This window comes from Pseudophryne corroboree, chromosome 5, assembly GCF_028390025.1.
Source record: "Pseudophryne corroboree isolate aPseCor3 chromosome 5, aPseCor3.hap2, whole genome shotgun sequence".
Lineage (NCBI taxonomy): Eukaryota > Metazoa > Chordata > Amphibia > Anura > Myobatrachidae > Pseudophryne > Pseudophryne corroboree.
The window spans coordinates 360,327,802-360,351,064 of NC_086448.1; the positions used below are offsets into that span (position 1 = coordinate 360,327,802).

General features: G+C 46.7%; 1 protein-coding gene across 1 annotated transcript in view; it reads left to right on the plus strand.

Annotated features, from left to right (window-relative positions):
* The window catches only part of TEX10 (testis expressed 10), a 266,061-nt gene that overhangs the window by 188,698 nt on the left and 54,100 nt on the right, over positions 1-23,263 (plus strand). Inside the window, exons 11-12 of the mRNA XM_063922654.1 lie at positions 11,543-11,623; positions 13,024-13,202. Coding sequence (XP_063778724.1) covers positions 11,543-11,623; positions 13,024-13,202 — 260 coding nt within the window. The remainder of the gene's footprint in view (positions 1-11,542; positions 11,624-13,023; positions 13,203-23,263) is intronic.

Sequence of the window (23,263 nt, forward strand, 5' to 3'; positions counted from 1 at the left end):
GTTAGATTTTGTGCCCGAACGAGAAGGGTGCAATCTAGGTGGCTCTCCTAAAGAGCTGCTTAGAGAAAGTTTAGTTTAGGTTTTTTTCTTTACAGTGAGTCCTGCTGGCAACAGGATCACTGCAACGTGGGACTTAGGGGGAAAGTAGTAAACTCACCTGCATGCAGAGTGGATTTGCTGCTTGGCTACTGGACACCATTAGCTCCAGAGGGATCGAACACAGGCCCAGCCGTGGAGTCCGGTCCCGGAGCCGCGCCGCCGACCCCCTTGCAGATGCTGAAGCGTGAAGAGGTCCGGAAACCGGCGGCTGAAGACTCCTCAGTCTTCATAAGGTAGCGCACAGCACTGCAGCTGTGCGCCATTTTCCTCTCAGCACACTTCACTGGGCAGTCACTGAGGGTGCAGAGCGCTGGGGGGGGGCGCTCTGAGAGGCAAATATAAACCTTATACAAGGCTAAAAATACCTCACATATAGCCCATAGGGGCTATATGGAGATATTTAACCCCTGCCTGACTGGAAAAATAGCGGGAGAAGAACCCGCCGAAAAAGGGGCGGGGCCTATCTCCTCAGCACACGGCGCCATTTTCTGTCACAGCTCCGCTGGTCAGAACGGCTCCCAGGTCTCTCCCCTGCACTGCACTACAGAAACAGGGTAAAACAGAGAGGGGGGGCACATTAATGGCTATATATATATATATTAAAGCAGCTATAAGGGAGCACTTAATATAAGGATATCCCTTGTATATATAGCGCTTTGTGGTGTGTGCTGGCAGACTCTCCCTCTGTCTCCCCAAAAGGGCTAGTGGGTCCTGTCTTCATTAGAGCATTCCCTGTGAGTTTGCGGTGTGTGTCGGTACGTGGTGTCGACATGTATGAGGACGATATTGGTGTGGAGGCGGAGCAATTGCCAAATATGCAGATGTCACCCCCCAGGGGGTCGACACCAGAATGGATGCCTTTATTTGTGGAATTACGTGATGGTTTATCTTCCCTTAAACAGTCAGTTGAGGACATGAGGCGGCCGGACAATCAATTAATGCCTGTCCAGGCGCCTCAAACACCGTCAGGGGCTGTAAAACGCCCTTTGCCTCAGTCGGTCGACACAGACCCAGACACGGGCACTGATTCCAGTGACGACGGTAGAAATTCAAACGTATTTTCCAGTAGGGCCACACGTTATATGATTTTGGCAATGAAGGAGACGTTACATTTAGCTGATACTACAGATACCGTAAAACAGGGTATTATGTATGGTGTGAAAAAACTACAAACAGTTTTTCCTGAATCAGAAGAATTAAATGACGTGTGTGATGAAGCGTGGGTTGCTCCTGATAAAAAGTTGATAATTTCAAAAAAGTTATTGGCATTATACCCTTTCCCGCCAGAGGTTAGGGCGCGCTGGGAAACACCCCCTAAGGTGGACAAGGCGCTCACACGCTTATCCAAACAAGTGGCGTTACCCTCTCCTGAGACGGCCGCACTTAAGGATCCATCAGATAGAAAGATGGAAGTTATTCAAAAGAATATATACACACATGCAGGTGTTATACTACGACCAGCTATAGCAACTGCCTGGATGTGCAGTGCTGGAGTAGTTTGGTCAGAATCCCTGATTGAAAATATTGATACCCTAGATAGGGACAATGTTTTACTGTCGTTAGAACAAATAAAGGATGCATTTATCTATATGCGTGATGCACAGAGGGATATTTGCACACTGGCATCTCGGGTGAGTGCTATGTCCATTTCAGCCAGAAGAGCCTTATGGACACGACAGTGGACAGGCGATGCGGATTCAAAACGTCACATGGAGGTTTTGCCGTATAAAGGGGAGGAGTTATTTGGAGTTGGTCTATCAGACTTGGTGGCCACGGCTACTGCCGGGAAATCCACTTTTTTACCTCAAGTCACTCCCCAACAGAGAAAGGCACCGACCTTTCAACCGCAGCCTTTTCGCTCCTACAAAAATAAGAGAGCAAAGGGCTTGTCGTACCTGCCACGAGGCAGAGGAAGAGGGAAGAGACACCAACAGGCAGCTCCTTCCCAGGAACAGAAGCCCTCCCCGGCTCCTGCAAAAACCTCAGCATGACGCTGGGGCCTCTCAAGCGGACTCGGGGACAGTGGGGGGCCGTCTCAAAAATTACAGCGCGCAGTGGGCTCACTCGCAGGTAGACCCCTGGATCCTGCAGATAATATCTCAGGGGTACAGGTTGGAATTAGAGACGGATCCTCCTCATCGTTTCCTGAAGTCTGCCTTACCAACCGTCTCTTCCGAAAGGGAGAGGGTGTTGGAAGCCATTCACAAGCTGTACGCTCAGCAGGTGATAGTCAAAGTACCCCTATTACAACAAGGAAAGGGGTATTATTCCACTCTATTTGTGGTACCGAAGCCGGATGGCTCGGTAAGGCCTATTCTAAATCTGAAGTCCTTGAACCTCTACATAAAAAAGTTCAAGTTCAAGATGGAGTCACTCAGAGCAGTGATAGCGAACCTGGAAGAAGGGGACTTTATGGTATCCTTGGACATCAAGGATGCGTATCTACACGTTCCGATTTACCCCGCACACCAGGGGTACCTCAGGTTCATTGTTCAAAACTGTCACTATCAGTTTCAGACGCTGCCGTTCGGATTGTCCACGGCGCCTCGGGTCTTTACCAAGGTAATGGCCGAGATGATGATTCTTCTTCGAAGAAAAGGCGTATTAGTTATCCCATACTTGGACGATCTCCTAATAAGGGCAAGGTCCAGAGAACAGCTGGAGACAGCTTTAGCACTATCTCAAGAGGTGCTAAGACAACACGGGTGGATTCTGAATATTCCAAAATCCCATTTAATCCCGACAACTCGTCTGCTGTTCCTAGGAATGATTCTGGACACGGTTCAGAAAAAGGTTTTCCTTCCAGAGGAAAAAGCCAAGGAGTTATCCGATCTGGTCAGGAACCTCCTAAAACCAGGAAAAGTGTCAGTACATCAATGCACAAGAGTCCTGGGAAAAATGGTGGCTTCTTACGAAGCAATTCCATTCGGCAGATTCCATGCAAGAATATTCCAAAGGGATCTGTTGGACAAATGGTCAGGGTCGCATCTGCAGATGCACCTGCGAATAACCCTGTCACCAAAGACAAGGGTGTCACTTCTGTGGTGGTTGCAGAAGGCTCACCTATTAGAAGGCCGCAGATTCGGCATTCAGGATTGGATCCTGGTGACCACGGACGCCAGCCTGAGAGGCTGGGGAGCAGTCACACAAGGAAGAAACTTCCAGGGAGTATGGACGAGTCTGGAAAAGTCTCTTCACATAAACATTCTGGAACTAAGAGCAATCTACAATGCTCTAAGCCAGGCGGAACTTCTCCTGCAAGGAAAGCCGGTGTTGATTCAGTCGGACAACATCACGGCGGTCGCCCATGTAAACAGGCAGGGCGGCACAAGAAGCAGGAGTGCAATGGCAGAAGCTGCCAAGATTCTTCGCTGGGCGGAGAATCACGTGATAGCACTGTCAGCAGTGTTCATCCCGGGCGTGGACAACTGGGAAGCAGACTTCCTCAGCAGACACGATCTTCATCCGGGAGAGTGGGGTCTACATCCAGAAGTCTTCAACATGTTAATAGACCGTTGGGAAAGACCAATTGTAGACATGATGGCGTCTCGCCTCAACAAGAAACTGGACAAATATTGCGCCAGGTCAAGAGATCCACAGGCAATAGCTGTGGACGCACTGGTAACTTCTTGGGTGTACCAGTCAGTGTATGTGTTTCCTCCTCTGCCGCTCATACCAAAGGTATTGAAGATCATACGGCAAAGAAGAGTAAGAACAATACTAGTGGTTCCGGATTGGCCGAGAAGGACTTGGTATCCGGAACTTCAAGAGATGCTCACGGACGAACCGTGGCCTCTACCTCTGAGAAGGGACCTGCTACAGCAGGGTCCCTGTCTTTTTCAAGACTTACCGCGGCTGCGTTTGACGGCATGGCGGTTGAACGCCAGATCCTAAAAGGGAAAGGCATTCCAGAAGAAGTCATTCCTACCTTGATTAAGGCACGGAAGGAAGTCACCGTGAAACATTATCACCGCATTTGGCGAAAATATGTAGCGTGGTGCGAGGATCGGAAGGTTCCGACGGAGGAATTCCAACTGGGTCGTTTCCTACATTTCCTGCAATCAGGATTATCTATGGGTCTCAAATTGGGATCCATTAAGGTTCAAATTTCGGCCCTGTCAATATTCTTCCAAAAAGAATTGGCCTCTGTCCCTGAGGTCCAGACTTTTGTCAAGGGAGTACTGCATATACAGCCTCCTGTGGTGCCTCCGGTGGCACCGTGGGATCTAAATGTAGTTTTAGATTTCCTCAAATCCCATTGGTTTGAACCATTGAAAAAGGTGGATTTGAAATATCTCACATTGAAAGTGACTATGTTACTAGCCCTGGCCTCTGCCAGGAGAGTATCTGAATTGGCGGCTTTATCTTATAAAAGTCCTTATCTAATCTTCCATTCGGATAGGGCAGAACTGCGGACTCGTCCGCATTTTCTCCCTAAAGTGGTATCAGCATTTCATCTGAACCAACCTATTGTGGTGCCTGCGGCCACTAGCGACTTGGAGGACTCCAAGTTGTTGGACGTTGTCAGAGCCTTAAAAATATACATTGCAAGGACGGCTGGAGTCAGAAAATCTGACTCGCTGTTTATATTGTATGCACCCAACAAGTTGGGCGCACCTGCTTCTAAGCAGTCGATTGCTCGTTGGATTTGTAACACAATTCAACTTGCACATTCTGTGGCAGGCCTGCCACAGCCTAAAACTGTAAAAGCCCACTCCACAAGGAAGGTGGGCTCATCTTGGGCGGCTGCCCGAGGGGTCTCGGCATTACAACTCTGCCGAGCAGCTACGTGGTCGGGGGAGAACACGTTTGTAAAATTTTACAAATTTGATACCCTGGCAAAGGAGGACCTGGAGTTCTCTCATTCGGTGCTGCAGAGTCATCCGCACTCTCCCGCCCGTTTGGGAGCTTTGGTATAATCCCCATGGTCCTTTCAGGAACCCCAGCATCCACTTAGGACGATAGAGAAAATAAGAATTTACTTACCGATAATTCTATTTCTCGGAGTCCGTAGTGGATGCTGGGCGCCCATCCCAAGTGCGGATTATCTGCAATACTTGTACATAGTTATTGTTAACTAATTCGGGTTATTGTTAAGGAGCCATCTTTAAGAGGCCCTTTCTGTTGTCATACTGTTAACTGGGTTTAGATCACAAGTTGTACGGTGTGATTGGTGTGGCTGGTATGAGTCTTACCCGGGATTCAAAATGCCTCCCTTATTGTGTATGCTCGTCCGGGCACAGTACCTAACTGGAGTCTGGAGGAGGGTCATAGGGGGAGGAGCCAGTGCACACCACCTGACCTAGTAAAGCTTTACTTTTTTGTGCCCTGTCTCCTGCGGAGCCGCTATTCCCCATGGTCCTTTCAGGAACCCCAGCATCCACTACGGACTCCGAGAAATAGAATTATCGGTAAGTAAATTCTTATTATTTAGCTTTCATAAACTTTTGATGTACAAATAAACTCCTTAAATAATTCTCTTTAAATAAGTGTATCTCTTTAGAAATAGCTTTGGTGGCGAATTACAGATGTGCTAAATGCCAGCATCAAATGTATCAGATTGTCACTAATCAGATGCTCAGCAGTCATTACAGAATAGTGCCTGGTATCGGATATATTAGGCTTTCTCTTTCATTTGCTTGTCCCCTCAAGTTACTTTCATTTTCAAATAAAGTATTAAATAAGACCTATTTTATTATATTCCTTTGATAGATTTTATATAGCGAATTTATAATTACATGTAATAGTTTATAAACCCATTATATTGCATTTCTCTTATTTAGAAATGTAGAATTTTCTATACTTTGTAGCCAGACAATGGATTCTTACACGTGCTTTACGATTTTATTTATGTCTGCCAGATTTACAGGGTTGTGCATGCTTAGGGGGGTATCAAATTTGCCGTGAAAATGGTTTGACTACGAAAACTCTGGGGGTTTTGCAATTATTTTATTTATTTATTTTTGTATTTCTTTTCATTTTATCCCCAATTTTTTTTATTGTGCTAATCCAATTACTCTGTTTTTTCCTCCCGAAAAAAAAAAAAAATCATGCGGAAACACACAGGTCCATGACTTTTCACAGATCCTATGTCTTTTCATGGCTGCGATCGTGTAAGAAAAAAAACCCATGGCTTCTTAGTGCGTGTTTGGTTAAAATCCCCAATAAGTGTCTGTTGGGGCTAATTGGATAACCCTAGGGAAGGTAATTAGCCGCAGTAACTATTACTAATAAGATAGCTCCCATGGTATTTTTAATAATGATTTACGGCCGTATTCAATAGCTGTCGGGTCCTTTCCGACGGAAAGGACACGACAGCACTCTATTCAATGCCGGGCCAAACACAACAGGTTTGGCCCGGTCCTGACAGTGTCAATCCGACTTTTTTAAAAGTCGGATTGACTTTGTCGGAAACGGGGCCAAAGCCTGTCGGTTTTGCCGCATTTCCGACAGTACACGCGGCTGAAGCCGCCGATCCGAGTGTATTCCGGCAAGTCTGATTTCCCGACTTGCCGGAAAAAAGCTGCCGGTAATGAATAGGTCAGAACCCCTTCCGACCTCAATCAGACGGAAGCTGCTGTCTTTCCGACACCTATGCTCCTGACTCACTTCAGAAGTGAAAGTGGTCACTTCTAGCTTTTAGCGCATATTTTATCATGTTCTTAACCAGTCAGGTATACAGTTTTATTTTGCTGCAAGTGATTATTTTAGGTCTGTCTATACTCTACTGAGTCTGTCAAATTTATTTTTGGAGTAGGTCCTATTAATAATGCCCCATACTGTCTTCTTAGCGTTAGATTCCATAAGGACTCTTAAGTGCTTGTTCCTGCTGATTTTCCTGCACAAGGTTTTAGTTGTATAAATGAGTTAAAAAAAATGGTATTTCTCAGGAACATCCTAATCCTAGAACTCTATAGTTGCAGGCTTTAAAAATCCATCTTTGTTTGTGTTGTAGGGATACATGTAAGAGCCTTAAGAGTTAATTTTTCTTGCAGACAAGGGTTTATGTGTGTCCTGGCCCAGATGTTAAGAAAGCTGAGATAAAATAAAGTTTGTGTTATCCTATTAATGATTTGTCTCTGGACTACAGTGGCTTTCTGTAGCACAAACAGGTCATGCTGCATTATAAGGCCATGTCCTAATCAAGTTCAAGCTTTAAACTTATGCCTGCCTATAAAGATCCCCATCCTAGTGTGTGTGTGTGTGTGTGTGTGTGTGTGTGTGTGTGTGTGTGTGTGTGTGTTACTGAAATTGTAAGAAAAACATATATATTTATTTTTGGTTCTTGTTTGCTGCGGACTCAAATGGTGTGGCCAGCAACTTATTTATATTCACTTGCCCTCTGTCACACTTCTGGTTGGACAAAAACGTATAGATGAGTCAAGAAGTAGATAGCAGCAACGTTTAAAAGCCGAGAGAGTTGTGTAATCATTGATGAAATAAAATTAGTGCACTGACATCAATAAAAAAGTAGTCTTAAGCTGGGTACACACTAGCAGATATATAGGCAATCAATTGATGTTTATATTTGTTCATTGTTCAGACATATTGTGATGACCCTGCAGCACAGCTGATTCCCATTATACCTGCAGGTATATTGGTGCATCTTGCTGTCTGTATGGCCGACCCCTAATCACATGATAGGTCGGCTGTTATGCAGGTCATAAGGAGGGCTGGGTTATTCAAATAATGCAGGTATCCCGGAGCCAGAGTCCTTGTGGGGTAGTGAGCTTGGGACTGGAGTTGCATACATTGGTGGGTGAGTTGTTGTGATGTGAGGCTGTAAATCTGCGACTCAGTCACTGTAGTTTTGCGGACATACTATCAAGTGTGTGCAGTGTGCTCTGACCAGTGACCCCATAAGGCAGCTCCGTATTGTGAGGCCGTGACCCTGTGCTGATAACACGCACTGTGTGCCCCTTCATCTCCAGAAGCCTATAGAGCTACCTGGATTGCATCATTGCTACAGTATATATCTTCCCCTGTGACACCTACAGCAAGGACCCGCTTGCTGCCACAATATTTGCTTAACTGGATGTTTGAGAATTTAGCTTAAATGCAGTTAAGGCACAATGGGGTATATGCAATTGCGGTCGAATTCGCGGCAATTTTCGCCGTTTTTTAATTCGACTCAATTCGACAGGTGAATCCCGGAAGGTGGCTTCCGGAATTCACCATATTCAATGAAAAACGGATTCGCCAGAGTCGCGGGCGAAAATCGGCCGATTTGGCGGATTTTGCCGCGATTTTAAAAAACGGTAAAAAAACGTGAAAAACCCGAAAAAAAAATGGCGTGGGGTCCCCCCTCCAAAGCATAACCAGCCTCGGGCTCATCGAGCTGGTCCTGGTTCTAAAAATGCAGGGGAAAAATTGGCCAGGGATCCCCCGTATTTTTAAAACCAGCACCGGGCTCTGCGCCTGGTGCTGGTGCCAAAAATACGGGGGGCAAAAAGAGTAGGGGTCCCCCGTATTTTTAACACCAGCATCGGGCTCCACTATCTGGACAGATAATGCCACAGCCGGGGGTCACTTTTATGCCGTGCCCTGCGGCCGTGGCATTAAATATCCAACTAGTCACCCCTGGCCGGGGTACCCTGGGGGAGTGGGGACCCCTTCAATCAAGGGGTCCCCCCCCCCAGCCACCCAAGGGCCAGGGGTGAAGCCCGAGGCTGTCCCCCCCCATCCAATGGGCTGCGGATGGGGGGGCTGATAGCCTTTTGTGATAATAAAAAGATATTGTTTTTTCCAGTAGTACTACAAGTCCCAGCAAGCCTCCCCCGCAAGCTGGTACTTGGAGAACCACAAGTACCAGCATGCGGGAGAAAAACGGGTCCGCTGGTACCTGTAGTACTACTGGGAAAAAAATACCCAAATAAAAACAGGACACACACACCTTGATAGTAAAACTTTATTACACACTACCGACACACACATACTTACCTATGTTGACACGCCGACTGCCACGGTCTCCGACGATCCGAGGGTACCTGTGAAAAAAATTATACTCACCTTCCAGCGTCCAGAGATAAATCCACGTCCAGAGAGTAAAATCCACGTACTTGTTTAAAAAAAAAAACACGCAAAAACCCGCTCCATACCGGACTAGAAAGGGGTCCAATGTTTTCACATCAGACCCCTTTCTCCCGAATGCCGGGACATCACGTGACTCCTGTCACTGACGTCCCTTCAGCCAATCAGGAAGCGCTACTTCCGTGGCGCTCACCTGATTGGCTGTGCGCTGTCTGTACTGTGACAGCACATCGCAAAGCCGCTCCATTACTTTCAATGGTGGGAACTTTGCGGGTAGCGGTGGGGTCACCCGCCGGTCAGCCGCTGACCGGCGGGTGACCTTACCGCTAGCCGCTAAGTTCCCACCATTGAAAGTAATGGAGCGGCTTTGCGATGTGCTGTCACAGTACAGACAGCGAACAGCCAATCAGGTGAGCGCAACGAAGTTGCGCTTCCTGATTGGCTTAGAGACCTTTCTGTGACAGCTGTCACTGACAGGTCTCATTCGTGGAAAGGTGTCCCATGTGTCAGCATGGGACCCCTTTCAGTCCGGCATGGAGCGGGTGTTCGGTTTGTTTTTTTGCCAAGTACGTGGATTTATCTCTGGACCATGGCTGAGGTGAGTATATTGATCTTTTCTTTTCAGGTATCCGTGGATTCTACATGGAGAAGAGGACCGATGTCGGCGTGTGAACATAGGTAAGTATGTGTGTGTCGACGTATGAAATAAAGTTTTACTGTCGACGGTGTGTGTGTCCTGTTTTTATTTGGGTATTTTTTTCCCAGTAGTACTACAGGTACCAGCGGGCCCGTTTTTCTCCCGCATGCTGGTACTTGTGGTTCTCCAAGTACCAGCTTGCGGGGGAGGCTTGCTGGGACTTGTAGTACTACTGGAAAAAACAATATCTTTTTATTATCACAAAAGGCTATCAGCCCCCCCATCCGCAGCCCATTGGATGGGGGGGGACAGCCTCGGGCTTCACCCCTGGCCCTTGGGTGGCTGGGGGGGGGGGGGGGGCCTTGATTGAAGGGGTCCCCACTCCCCCAGGGTACCCCGGCCAGGGGTGACTAGTTGGATATTTAATGCCACGGCCGCAGGGCACGGCATAAAAGTGACCCCCGGCTGTGGCATTATCTGTCCAGCTAGTGGAGCCCGATGCTGGTGTTAAAAATACGGGGGACCCCTACTCTTTTTGTCCCCCGTATTTTTGGCACCAGCACCAGGCGCAGAGCCCGGTGCTGGTTTTAAAAATACGGGGGATCCCCTGTCAATTTTTTCCCCGCATTTTTAGAACCAGGACCAGCTCGAAGAGCCCGAGGCTGGTTATGCTTTGGAGGGGGGACCCCACGCCATTTTTTTTTATGATTTCACCGTTCCAGCATAAAAATAAAAATAATAATAATATTTTAAAAAATATATAAATAATATTTGTGCCTCCAAAAAAAAAAAAAAAAGTACCTAATCCCTTCTAATATAAATAGATCTGCTATTCCCCCCCAAAAAAAACACAAAAAAAAATATGTTTAAATTTTTTTTATTTGTTTTCACCCTCCAAAGTGTGGCGGATTGAAAATGACGAATTTGCTGTCTAAAAGCACTGCTGTCGAATTTCCAAACTTGAATTGAATATGCTTTGGTCGAATTGCAGCACTTGTATCATTGCAGAAAAGTCGAATTTGCAAAAAGTCGAATTTCAAAAAGTCGAATTTTGAAAGTCCGTTTTTTGGTCGGAAAGCACTGAATTGCATAGGCAATTTTTTTTTTTTGGTCGAAAATGACCCGAAATTCGACAATTTCGGGAATTCGACCGCAATTGCATATACCCCAATGAGTGCTAAACGTCATCTACTTATGTACACTGTGGCGGTATTCAAATTATATATCACGCCCAATCTCCTTTCTAAAGTGATCCCTGTTATTGCGCCCATAGTAATCAGGTTTAGCTATGTAAAGGGTTGGCCGCCCTCACTACCCCAGGGGGGGTAGCTAACTGAAATTATACCACGCCCGTCAGCAGAAACAGAACGGGTGTTGAAGGGGGTGAAAATAATTGAATACCAATGGAAAAACCATTCCAAGTACTGACAATATTTGTTACTTGCTAGGGCAATCTAGCGGACATTTGGTTAATGTTCAGATGCTCTACAACGACAGTTGGAACCCTTGCAGGATTGTGTGTCACAAATTGTGATCTTTGTGACTCATAAATGTTTTATCTATGACGAGGGAAGAATTAGTTTCTGTAAAAATGGAATTTTATTTCTTGTGAAAAGGTAAAAAATTTTGTTATATTCTTTGGAATTCGTATGTCTGATGCTGGATGAATTTGTAGCCCTTAACACACACACAATGGCCAATTCTACATGGTATTTGCTTTGTATGTGAAAAACACACTTTGTTCAAAAAGAGCTAACAGTATTTGTGTTTTAACAGGCAGTATGTAACAGTCTGACTTCAGTGAGATCACGACGCCAGTGTTTTGATATTCTACAGAGTGCTATCACCAAACATTTGGTAAGATATGTTGACAATAAATATTTCCTTTTTTTTTATACTATATATTATTCTACCATTGAAAGGTAAACATTAGAAACCAATACTAGACCTAAGCTATTTTCATAGGGCTCAATCCAATTACCTGCGACTGTATTCCACCCCATAGGGCTGCGTACAAAAATATGCGAGTCTGTGGTGAGATCGGGCTGCAAGTGGAGTGAACATGGCTCTGAAATGGCAACTCATCACCTTTGTGTTTAAATGGATTGAGCCTAGAAAAAAGCATCAACTAAAATCATTAAAATTCTTAATCACAGATATTTAGATGTCTTCCTCCTCTGTCATTCTTGAGTCTGTCATTTTTTTTTCTGGATCTATGACACATTTTCTGGTTTATGTACAATGTTAAGCCAGAAAATGAAAAGTCTTCAGTTTAGAACCAGTGTGTTAAAATTATTTGGTTTTATTCTTTATTTATAGCTCAACTTAGGTGGTCCTCAGCGCCTTCCCATTGCATATACAGATACAGAGCAAACATAAGATATTGCATGCATAAAAATTACAGTTCCAATCATTTCAAAATATAGGAGGATTTAAAGAAATCTAAACATAATGCATATGTAGTTGTCATAACCACAAAATAATGACAGGCTGAACATGTAGTGTCAGTGCTTCTTTTGGCAAGGGAGAGGAAAGGAAGAGCACATAAGGGAGAGAGGGTCCTGCTTGTGAGAGTTAACAAATCTCTAGGATTGTGTATATTATATGTATAGTTTTAAATGGCAAATATGGAGAGAAATGGGAAGCACCATTTTATGAATTGAAACAAGAGATTGTCAAGCCACATGCCAGATAGGATACTTTATAATAACTTATCAAATATCCTGCTGTGGATGGATATTTCTTAAATCTTGGGAAGAAGATAAATCTGCTGATCACTGAACCACTTGTGTGATGACATGATGGGATGATTAAGAGCTTCCACTGTTTTATGTCCCCACAATCTCACGAGTAAGTGAGCACGGTTAATCTCCAATATATAAGGAACATGTAAACTAGCACTTTACTAAAAACAAGTTTTATTTAACACATTATGAAAATGTATGTGCAGAATATTAAGATTGGTAGCTTTACTTTTCATTTCATGTAAGCTCTCATAAACTTTGTTCTCTACCGATAAGTGATGTAGCAATAAGTGAAGACAGATCAATATTTACCTACTATTCTATTATGTTTTGAATATCAAAGGCAGGTAAACACCAGTTTGCCCATCCTATCAAATATTACCAAATCTGATGAGCAAAATATTAATTTATTATTGGTTAATTTGGTACATGTCATTCAGGACATGCTTGTATCTATTTTTACTGGTACCTGCTTGACTATTTTATATGAATGATTGTTATTGTCTCCAACAGGGTGGCTTGGTGGTAATACCTGACAGTACCATTGGATCTGTTTTGCATGCCGTAAGTACACTTCTTGACCAAAGCTGCACTCCATCGGAGAGTCTTCATGCATACTTGGCCTCCAGCTGTTACAGCATTTTTTATTTCTTGCTTACCATTGAGAAAGATGTTGAGCATGTACAGAAAAGGTAAGTGTGCACACTAGCAAACCGAAGTATACATTTCAGCTGCCATTGGGTTTAGTTTGTATTTCCATGACCATGCTGAATAATGCATCCGTTTAATTACAATATACTAAAGAGTGAAATCAACTGGGCTCTGTGCTTATAGTTTACTGTTATAAAAAAATAAAAAGCAATATATTATGTTTGTGTTTTTATATGTGTATTGTTATGCATGTGTTTTATTGTAGTTTGGTCAGTAATGCAGGGCTTTGCTCAAGGAAGGGTCTCCATGCAGCTAATCGGGTTTATCAAAAATTAATTTTTTCATGTTAGCAGGAGCATGAAAAGCCTCTTAACTGATGATTTTTCCCTTCAAAAACATTAACATTTTAAAATGTTTCATTTAATATAGTTTAAAAAGTACTTTTTAAAATGTTTACATTTTATATTATGCACATAAGTTGAATGGATCTCCAAAAACTGAGGGACATAGTGGGGAGGCATGGTCACATGTGATCTGACCGTGCCATTTAAGTGGTTAAGGGCACTACCTTGCTGGTTGTCCTTTTCTATCATAGGCTGGTAGTCTGCTTAACAACTTAGATACAGGGTTTTATTTATGAAGGGTTTCCCAGCAACTTGGAGATGAAAATGTAAAACCGCATTTACTAGTGTCAGTGTAAAGCTCTAAATGCTTCACACTGACTGGGTGCTATTTTAGGTCTGCACTTTCAACCCACTGGGAAACGCCACTGCTTTGTAAATAAAGTCCACAGTCTCTCTCAGGAAGCCAGTAGTTTTGGGAAAGCCCCATCTTGAAACTGGTCCCTGCTCAGACAGCTGTACTCCATTCTCTCAGTAGACAGTTCAACGATTTCACAAAGTGTCTCCACCTCAACCTGCTTCCTGCCGGTCTGCTCAATGACTTCAAACAGTCCCCCTTGATTTCAGCTTCCGTGTGCACCCACAGCAACACTGTTGTAAAGAAGACCACCCACCTACTCTGATGGCCATTCCTCCCATGTGCTGTGACAGCTGCTGCTCACATTGCTGACAGCCACTCCTTCCACCTGCCCTGCTGTGCAGTGGTCATACAAACTGTTGTGGCACACATGGGGGCAGCCGGAAATTAGGTCAAACACGTTAGTTAGTGGTTCTAGGTCACATGCGCCTGTCAGGTATAATTCTCTATACATTTGGTGTCTGCTCCCTATATTGGAGTGTGTGTGCCAGCGGTGTTGGCCAATCAGATGTCAGGATTCTATTGCATGGGACATTCCTCATCCTCCCTACTGACTGCTGCTGTGAGGGGATGAAGAGGGGGTATACTCTTAGTAGCAGTATTATTTCTCTTGCATCCATAAGGGATATTGGGGAGACTTGGTAAGACGGGGTCCAAAGGAGACTGTGCACTTTAAATTTCTTCAACTTGGTGTGCTGGCTCCTCCCCTCTATCCCCCCTCCCACAGGCAGTTTAGAAAAAAGTGCCCACATGAGAGGATACACATCTCTGCAGCTCCAGAGAGTTTTCTTCAATTTCTTATCAATCTATGTTATTTTCAGTATGCTGTTTGGGCAGCAGCATACCTGCACCGTGGGAGTTAGGGGGAAGGCGGTCACTGGCCTTGCAAGGTGTCAGAGCCGCTTCCCCGCTGCAGGACCACCGTCCTTGGAGGTGGTTGTACAGCAGAGCACTGCACCTTTGCGGTCACAATCGCAGCACGCCGCACAACCATAATGATAGCCTGAAGGTGACATCAGTGGTGAGTACAAACTGGGGGCCCCGCTATGGGGGGGTTCTCTGGGTACATGGTGCGGTAGAACGTGGGCGTGTCCTATGGGACCATCCTGTGTTGAAACTCCCTCTAGAGGACGCTGCGTCACAGCAGTCGTTTGTCTTCACACGGAACAAGCCCAATGTCACTTTCTCTAACGTCCTAAGTGGATGCTGGGGACTCCGTAAGGACCATCGGGAATAGCGGCTCCGCAGGAGACTGGGCACATCTAAAGAAAGCTTTAGGACTATCTGGTGTGCACTGGCTCCTCCCCCTATGACCCTCCTCCAAGCCTCAGTTAGATCTCTGTGCCCGAACGAGAAGGGTGCACACTAGGGGCTCTCCTGAGCTTCTTAGTGAAAGTTTTAGATTAGGTTTTTTATTTTCAGTGAGACCTGCTGGCAACAGGCTCACTGCATCGAGGGACTAAGGGGAGAATAAGCGAACTCACCTGCGTGCAGAGTGGGTTGGGTTTCTTAGGCTACTGGACATTAGCTCCAGAGGGACGATCACAGGCCCAGCTTGGATGGGTCCCAGAGCCGCGCCGCCGGCCCCCTTACAGAGCCAGAAGGCAGAAGAGGTCCGGAAAATCGGCGGCAGAAGACGTCCTGTCTTCAACAAGGTAGCGCACAGCACTGCAGCTGTGCGCCATTGCTCTCAGCACACTTCATACTCCGGTCACTGAGGGTGCAGGGCGCTGGGGTGGGGGGGCGCCCTGAGACGCAATAAAAACACCTTGGATCGCAAAAAAAATGCATCACATATAGCTCCTGGGCTATATGGATGCATTTAACCCCTGCCAGAATCCATAAAAAAGCAGGAGAAAAGTCTGCGAAAAAGGGGCGGAGCCTATCTCAGCACACTGGCGCCATTTTCCCTCACAGCTCCGTTGGAGGGAAGCTCCCTGTCTCTCCCCTGCAGTCACTACACTACAGAAAGGGTTAAAAAAAGAGAGGGGGGCACTAATTAGGCGCAGTATTAACTATACAGCAGCTATAAGGGGAAAAACACTTATATAAGGTTATCCCTGTATATATATATAGCGCTCTGGTGTGTGCTGGCAAACTCTCCCTCTGTCTCCCCAAAGGGCTAGTGGGGTCCTGTCCTCTATCAGAGCATTCCCTGTGTGTGTGCTGTATGTCGGTACTTTTGTGTCGACATGTATGAGGAGAAAAATGATGTGGAGACGGAGCAGATTGCCTGTAATAGTGATGTCACCCCTAGGGGGTCGACACCTGAGTGGATGAACTGTTGGAAGGAATTACGTGACAGTGTCAGCTCTGTATAAAAGACAGTGGTTGACATGAGACAGCCGGCTACTCAGCTTGTGCCTGTCCAGACGTCTCATAGGCCGTCAGGGGCTCTAAAGCGCCCGTTACCTCAGATGGCAGATATAGACGCCGACACGGATACTGACTCCAGTGTCGACGGTGAAGAGACGAATGTGACTTCCAGTAGGGCCACACGTTACATGATTGAGGCAATGAAAAATGTTTTACACATTTCTGATAATACGAGTACCACCAAAAAAGGGGTATTATGTTCGGTGAGGAAAAACTACCTGTAGTTTTCCTGAATCTGAGAAATTAAATGAGGTGTGTGATGATGCGTGGGTTTCCCCCGATAACAACGGATAATTTCTAAAATGTTATTGGCATTATATCCTTTCCCGCCAGAGGTTAGGGTGCGTTGGGAAACACCCCCTAGGGGGGATAAAGCGCTCACACGCTTGTAAGGGCTCTACCTTCGCCTGAGATGGCCGCCCTTAAGGATCCTGCTGATAGAAAGCAGGAGGGTATCCTAAAAGGTATTTACACACATACTGGTGTTATACTGCGACCAGCAATCGCCTCAGCCTGGATGTGCAGTGCTGGGTTGGCGTGGTCGGATTCCCTGACTGAAAATATTGATACCCTAGATAGGGACAGTATATTTTTGCCTATAGAGCATTTAAAAGATGCATTTTTATATATGCGTGATGCACAGCGGAATATTTGCCGACTGGCATCAAGTCTAAGCGCGTTGTCCATTTCTACCAGTAGAGGGTTATGGACACGTCAGTGGTCAGGTGATGCGTATTCCAAACGGCATTTGGAAGTATTGCTTTATTAAGGGAGGAGTTATTTGGGGTCGGTCTTTCAGACCTGGTGGCCACGGCAACAGCTGGGAATTCCACGTTTGTACCCCAGGTCGCCTCTCAACATGAGAAGACGCCGTATTATCAGGCGCAGTCTTTTCGTGGACAAGCGGGCAAAAGGTTCCTCATTTCTGCCCCGTGACAGAGGGAGAGGAAAAAGGCTGCAGAAATCAGCCAGTTCCCAGGAACAGAAACCCTCTCCCGCCTCTGCCAAGCCCTCAGTATACGCTGGGGCTTTACAAGCAGAATCAGGCACGGTGGGGGGCCTCGCAAGTAGACCCCTGGATCCTTCAGGTGATATCTCAGGGGTACAAATTAGAATTCGAGACGTCTCCCCCTCGCCGTTTCCTAAAGTCGGCTTTACCGATGTCTCCTTCTGACAGGGAGACCGTTTTGGAAGCCATTCACAAGCTGTATTCCCAGCAGGTGATAATCAAGATACCACTCCTGCAACAGGGAACACTGTTGTGGTACCGAAGCCGGACGGCTCGGTGAGACCGATTCTAAATCTAAAATCTTTGAACACTTACGTACAGCGGTTCAAATTCAAGATTGAGTCACTCAGAGCAGTGATTGCGAACCTGGAAGAAGGGGACTACATGATGTCTCGGGACATCAAGGATGCTTACCTTCATGTCAAAATTTACCCTTCTCACCAAGGGTACCTCAGGTTTATGGTACAGAACTGTCACTATCAGTTCAGACGCTGCCGTATGGATGGTACACGGCACCCCGGGTCTTTACCAAGGTAATGGCCGAAATGATGATATTCCTTCGAAGGAAGTGAATTTTAGTTATCCCTTCCTTGGACAATTCCCTGATAAGGGTAAGATCCAGGGAACAGTTGGAGGTCGGTGTAGCACTATCTCAGGTAGTGTTGCGGCAGCACGATTGGATTCTCAATATTCCAAAATCGCACCTGGTTCCGACGACGTGTCTTCTGTTCCTAGGGATGATCCTGGACACAGTCCAGAAAAAGGTGTTTCTCCCGGAGGAGAAAGCCAGGGAGTTATCCGAGCTAGTCAGGAACCTCCTAAAACCGAGCCAAGTCTCAGTGCATCAATGCACAAGGGTTCTGGGTAAAATGGTGGCTTCCTACGAAGCAATCCCATTCGGCAGATTCCACGCAAGAACTTTCCAGTGGGACCTGCTGGACAAATGGTCCGGATCGCATCTTCAGATGCATCAGCGGATAACCCTGTCACCAAGGACAAGGGTGTCCCTCCTGTGGTGGTTGCAGAGTGCTCATCTTCTAGAGGGCCGCAGATTAGGCATTCAGGACTGGGTCCTGGTGACCACGGATGCCAGCCTGCGAGGCTGTGGAGCAGTCACACAGGGAAGAAATATCCAGGGCTTATGGTCAAGCCTGGAGACATCACTTCACATAAATATCCTGAAGCTAAGGGACATTTACAATGCTCTAAGCTTAGCAAGACCTCTGCTTCAAGGTCAGCCGGTGTTGATCCAGTCGGACAACATCACGGCAGTCACCCACGTAAACAGACAGGGTGGCACAAGAAGCAGGAGAGCAATGGCAGAAGCTGCAAGGATTCTTCGCTGGGCGGAAAATCATGTGATAGCACTGTCAGCAGTATTCATTCCGGGAGTGGACAACTGGGAAGCAGACTTCCTCAGCACGACCTCCACCCGGGAGAGTGGGGACTTCACCCAGAAGTCTTCCACATGATTAAAAACTCGACAGGTATTGCGCCAGGTCCAGGGACCCTCAGGCAATAAGCTGTAGACGCTCTGGTAACACCGTGGGTGTACCAGTCAGGGTATGTGTTCCCTCCTCTGCCTCTCATACCCAAGGTACTGAGATTGATAAGATGGAGAGGAGTAAGCACTATATTCGTGGTTCCGGATTGGCCATGAAGGACTTGGTAACCGGAACTTCAAGAGATGCTCACGGAGGATCCGTGGCCTCTACCTCTAAGAAGGGACCTGCTCCAGCAAGGACCCTGTCTGTTCCAAGACTTACCGCGGCTGCGTTTGACGGCATGGCGGTTGAACGCCGGATCCTGAAGGAAAAAAGGCATTCCGGATGAAGTCATCCCTATCCTGATCAAAGCCAGGAAGGATGTAACCGCAAAAACATTATCACCGCAATTGGCGAAAATATGTTGCGTGGTGCGAGGCCAGTAAGGCCCGACGGAGGAAATTCAACTGGGTCGATTCCTACATTTCCTGCAAACAGGAGTGTCTATGGGCCTGAAATGGGGGTCCATTAAGGTTCAAATTTAGGCCCTGTCAATTTTCTTCCAAAAAGAACTAGCTTCAGTCCCTGAAGTTCAGACGTTTGTAAAAGGGGTACTGCATATACAGCCTCCTTTTGTGCCTCAAGTGGCACTTTTGGATCTCAATGTAGTTTTGGGTTCCAAAAGTCACATTGGTTTGAACCACTTAAATCTGTGGAGTTAAAATATCTCACATGGCAAGTGGTCATGCTGTTGGCCCTGGCCTGGGCCAGGCGCGTGTCAGAATTGGCGGCTTTATCCTGAAAAAGCCCTTATCTGATTTTCCATTCGGACAGGGCGGAATTGAGGACTCGTCCTCAGTTTCTCCCCAAGGTGGTTTCAGCGTCTCACCTGAACCAACCTATTGTGGTGCCTGCGGCTACTAGGGACTTGGAGGACTCCAAGTTGCTAGACGTTGTCAGTGCCCTGAAAATATGTTTCCAGGACGGCTGGAGTCAGGAAATCTGACTCGCTGTTATCCTGTGTGCACCCAACAAGCTGGGTGCTCCTGCTTCTAAGCAGACTATTGCTCGTTGGATTTGTAGTACAATTCAGCTTGCACATTCTGTGGCAGGCCTGCCACAGCCAAAAATCTGTAAATGCCCACTCCACAAGGAAAGTGGGCTCATCTTGGGCGGCTGCCCGAGGGGTCTCGGCTTTACAACTTTGCCGAGCAGCTACTTGGTCAGGAGCAAATACGTTTGTAAAATTCTACAAAATTGATATCCTGGCTGAGGAGGACCTGGAGTTCTCTCATTTGGTGCTGCAGAGTCATCCGCACTCTCCCGCCCGTTTGGGAGCTTTGGTATAATCCCCATGGTCCTTACGGAGTCCCCAGCATCCACCAGGACGTCAGAGAAAATAAGAATTTACTTACCGATAATTCTATTTCTCATAGTCCGTAGTGGATGCTGGGCGCCCATCCCAAGTGCGGATTGTCTGCAATACTTGTACATAGTTATTGTTACAAAAATCGGGTTAATATTGTTGTGAGCCATCTTTCCAGAGGCTCCTCTGTTATCATGCTGTTAACTGGGTTCAGATCACAGGTTATACGGTGTGATTGGTGTGGCTGGTATGAGTCTTACCCGGGATTCAAAATCCTTCCTTATTGTGTACGCTCGTCCGGGCACAGTATCCTAACTGAGGCTTGGAGGAGGGTCATAGGGGGAGGAGCCAGTGCACACCAGATAGTCCTAAAGCTTTCTTTAGATGTGCCCAGTCTCCTGCGGAGCCGCTATTCCCCATGGTCCTTACGGAGTCCCCAGCATCCACTACGGACTATGAGAAATAGAATTATCGGTAAGTAAATTCTTATTTTCTCTGATAATGCAGAGTTAGATGACCTATTTAAATTAGCCTGGAAAAATCTAGATAAAAAATACGAAGTGTCAAAACGGTTTTTGCACACTTTCCCATTTGCTCCTGAAGGCAGAAAATTCTGGGAAGAACCCCCGGCTGTGGACGACGTATCAGTCTTGCGCCTATCTAAAAAGGAGGTACTGCCTGCTCTGGGCTCCTTCACCATAAAGGACCCTGGGGATAGGAAGATAGAGACTACACTGAAGTCTATCTACACAGCAGCGGGTATGTCACAAAGACCGGTCATAGCGGGTTGTTGAATGACTCATTCATACGTGGCTACTCCGATTCAGGAGGGCCTTTTGGGGGGGATATGCCCCTGGTCACTACAGTGACTCCCCTGAAGCACATTCAGGACACTGCACATGTCCTGTGTGACTCTCTCAAGGAGATTCTCTCAATATCAATTCTAGGACCACTGCTATGGCAGTGTCAGCGCGCAGGGCCTTGTGGTTGCGTCAGTGGGTTGCGGACACAGAATCCAAGCGCGATGTGGAGTCTCTTCCCTTTTCAGGGGAATGGCTCTTCGGGGGAGAACTGCATGCGTGGATCTCTAAGGTTACTGCTGGGAAATCCACATTTCTCCCCTTTGGGTCCCCGCCGGCTAGACGTTCCTTCCCGGTCTAACAGATTTAGGTCTAGGGCCAGAGGTGCCTCCAATGCTGCTAGAAGCACCAGAGGTCAGACAAGAAAACAAGCGATCGCCAGTTCGCAGGTGAGCACCAGTGCCGTTTCAACTAAGGCCTCAGCATGACGGTGCCCACCCACCCCGAGGGGATCTCGAGTTGGGAGCTCGGCTGCGTCACTTTAGCCGTATGTGGGAAAGTTCCTGCCAGGATACCGCAGGAGACATGGGCACTTTAAGACTTTCAGATGGTGTGACCTGGCTCCTCCCTCTATGCCCCTCCTCCTCCTCCAGTTTAAAATTGTGCCCAGGCACACTGGATGCACTCTGAGGAGCTCTACTGAGTTTCTCGGAAAAATACTTTTGTTAGGTTTTTTATTTTCAGGGAGACTGCTGGCAACAGTCTCCCTGCTTCGTGTGACTTAGGGGAGAGAAGTCAGACCTACTTCTAGTGAGTTTAAAGGCGCTGCTTCTTTGGCTACAGGACACCATTAGCTCCTGAGGGTTTGGAACACTAGGTACGCCTAGGGGTTCATTCCCAGAGCCCGCCGTCACCCCCCTTGCAGAGCCAGAAGTCAGAAGACAGGTGAGTAGAAGAAAAGAAGACTACAGTGACGGCTTCTGAGGTACCACACAGCGATTGCACTGCGCGCCATGCTCCCACACACACAGCGGCACTACAGGGTGCAGTGCGCGGGGGGGGGGGGGGGGTGCCCTGGGGAGCATAAAAACTCCTCATTAAGGCTGGCAATGTGGATAATAAGTGCCTAGGCACTAAATCCCACCCCCACCAGTGTCATTTAATGAAAAAACAGCAGGGCTGAAGCGCACCATTACGGGGGCGGGGCTTAGCCCTCACAGCTCACACAGCCAGCGCCATTTTCTCTGGTAAAAACGCTGGTCCTTCCTCACACTGCTGAAAGTATCAGGGTGAAAAAACGGGGGGGTGGGGGGGGGGGGTTGCGGGCGCGCAGTAAAGGTGGTGAGATGTATGTTTAATATAAAGTGCTGCAGGTTTGGGGCATTCTATAATGTTCAAAACCGCTAATGAAGCGCTGGGTTATGAGCTGGCAAGCTTTTTTCTGTGAGTCTGACCCCTATATGTCGGTTGGTGTTTAGTACACGTGTGTCGACATGTCTGAGGCGGAGTGCTTCCCGCAAACGGCTGTGGGAGTGACCCTGTCGGCACCGCCGACTCTTGATACAGGTGTGTCAACAGGTCAGGGATTAATGTTTTTCCTAAGAGAAAAGTATATTAGGAACACAGACGTGTGTGGCTGGCCCTGTCGGCACCACCAATATCTGACTGGGTGAAAAATTGCATGTGAATGTGATGCATATCAGAAAGGGTATGTATATGTGTGTATGTATGTATGTATATATATATATATATATATATATATATATATATATATATATATATATATAGAACATGCAAGCATCCGCACTGTACTGAATCTCCAGGGGACAACACGGTGGTGCTCAACTCCAAGGAATTTTTTGGGTTCCTGATAATAGTCTTTTGAAAAAGAGGGCACTCACCAATTATTTCTTAAAAAGGTCAGAAGGTCATTTATTGGTACATTCTCTGGTCGACGTTTCGATCACATCCCAGTGATCTTTGTCAGGACAGCAAAGCGGTGTTGTGTGGTGACAGAGCACCAGAAGCAGAGTGCCCGTGGCCTGCATAATATATATATTTCTCTATCGTCCTAAGTGGATGCTGGGGTTCCTGAAAGGACCATGGGGAATAGCGGCTCCGCAGGAGACAGGGCACAAAAAAGTAAAGCTTTTACCAGATCAGGTGGTGTGCACTGGCTCCTCCCCCTATGACCCTCCTCCAGACTCCAGTTAGATTTTGTGCCCGAACGAGAAGGGTGCAATCTAGGTGGCTCTCCTAAAGAGCTGCTTAGAGAAAGTTTAGCTTAGGTTTTTTACTTTACAGTGAG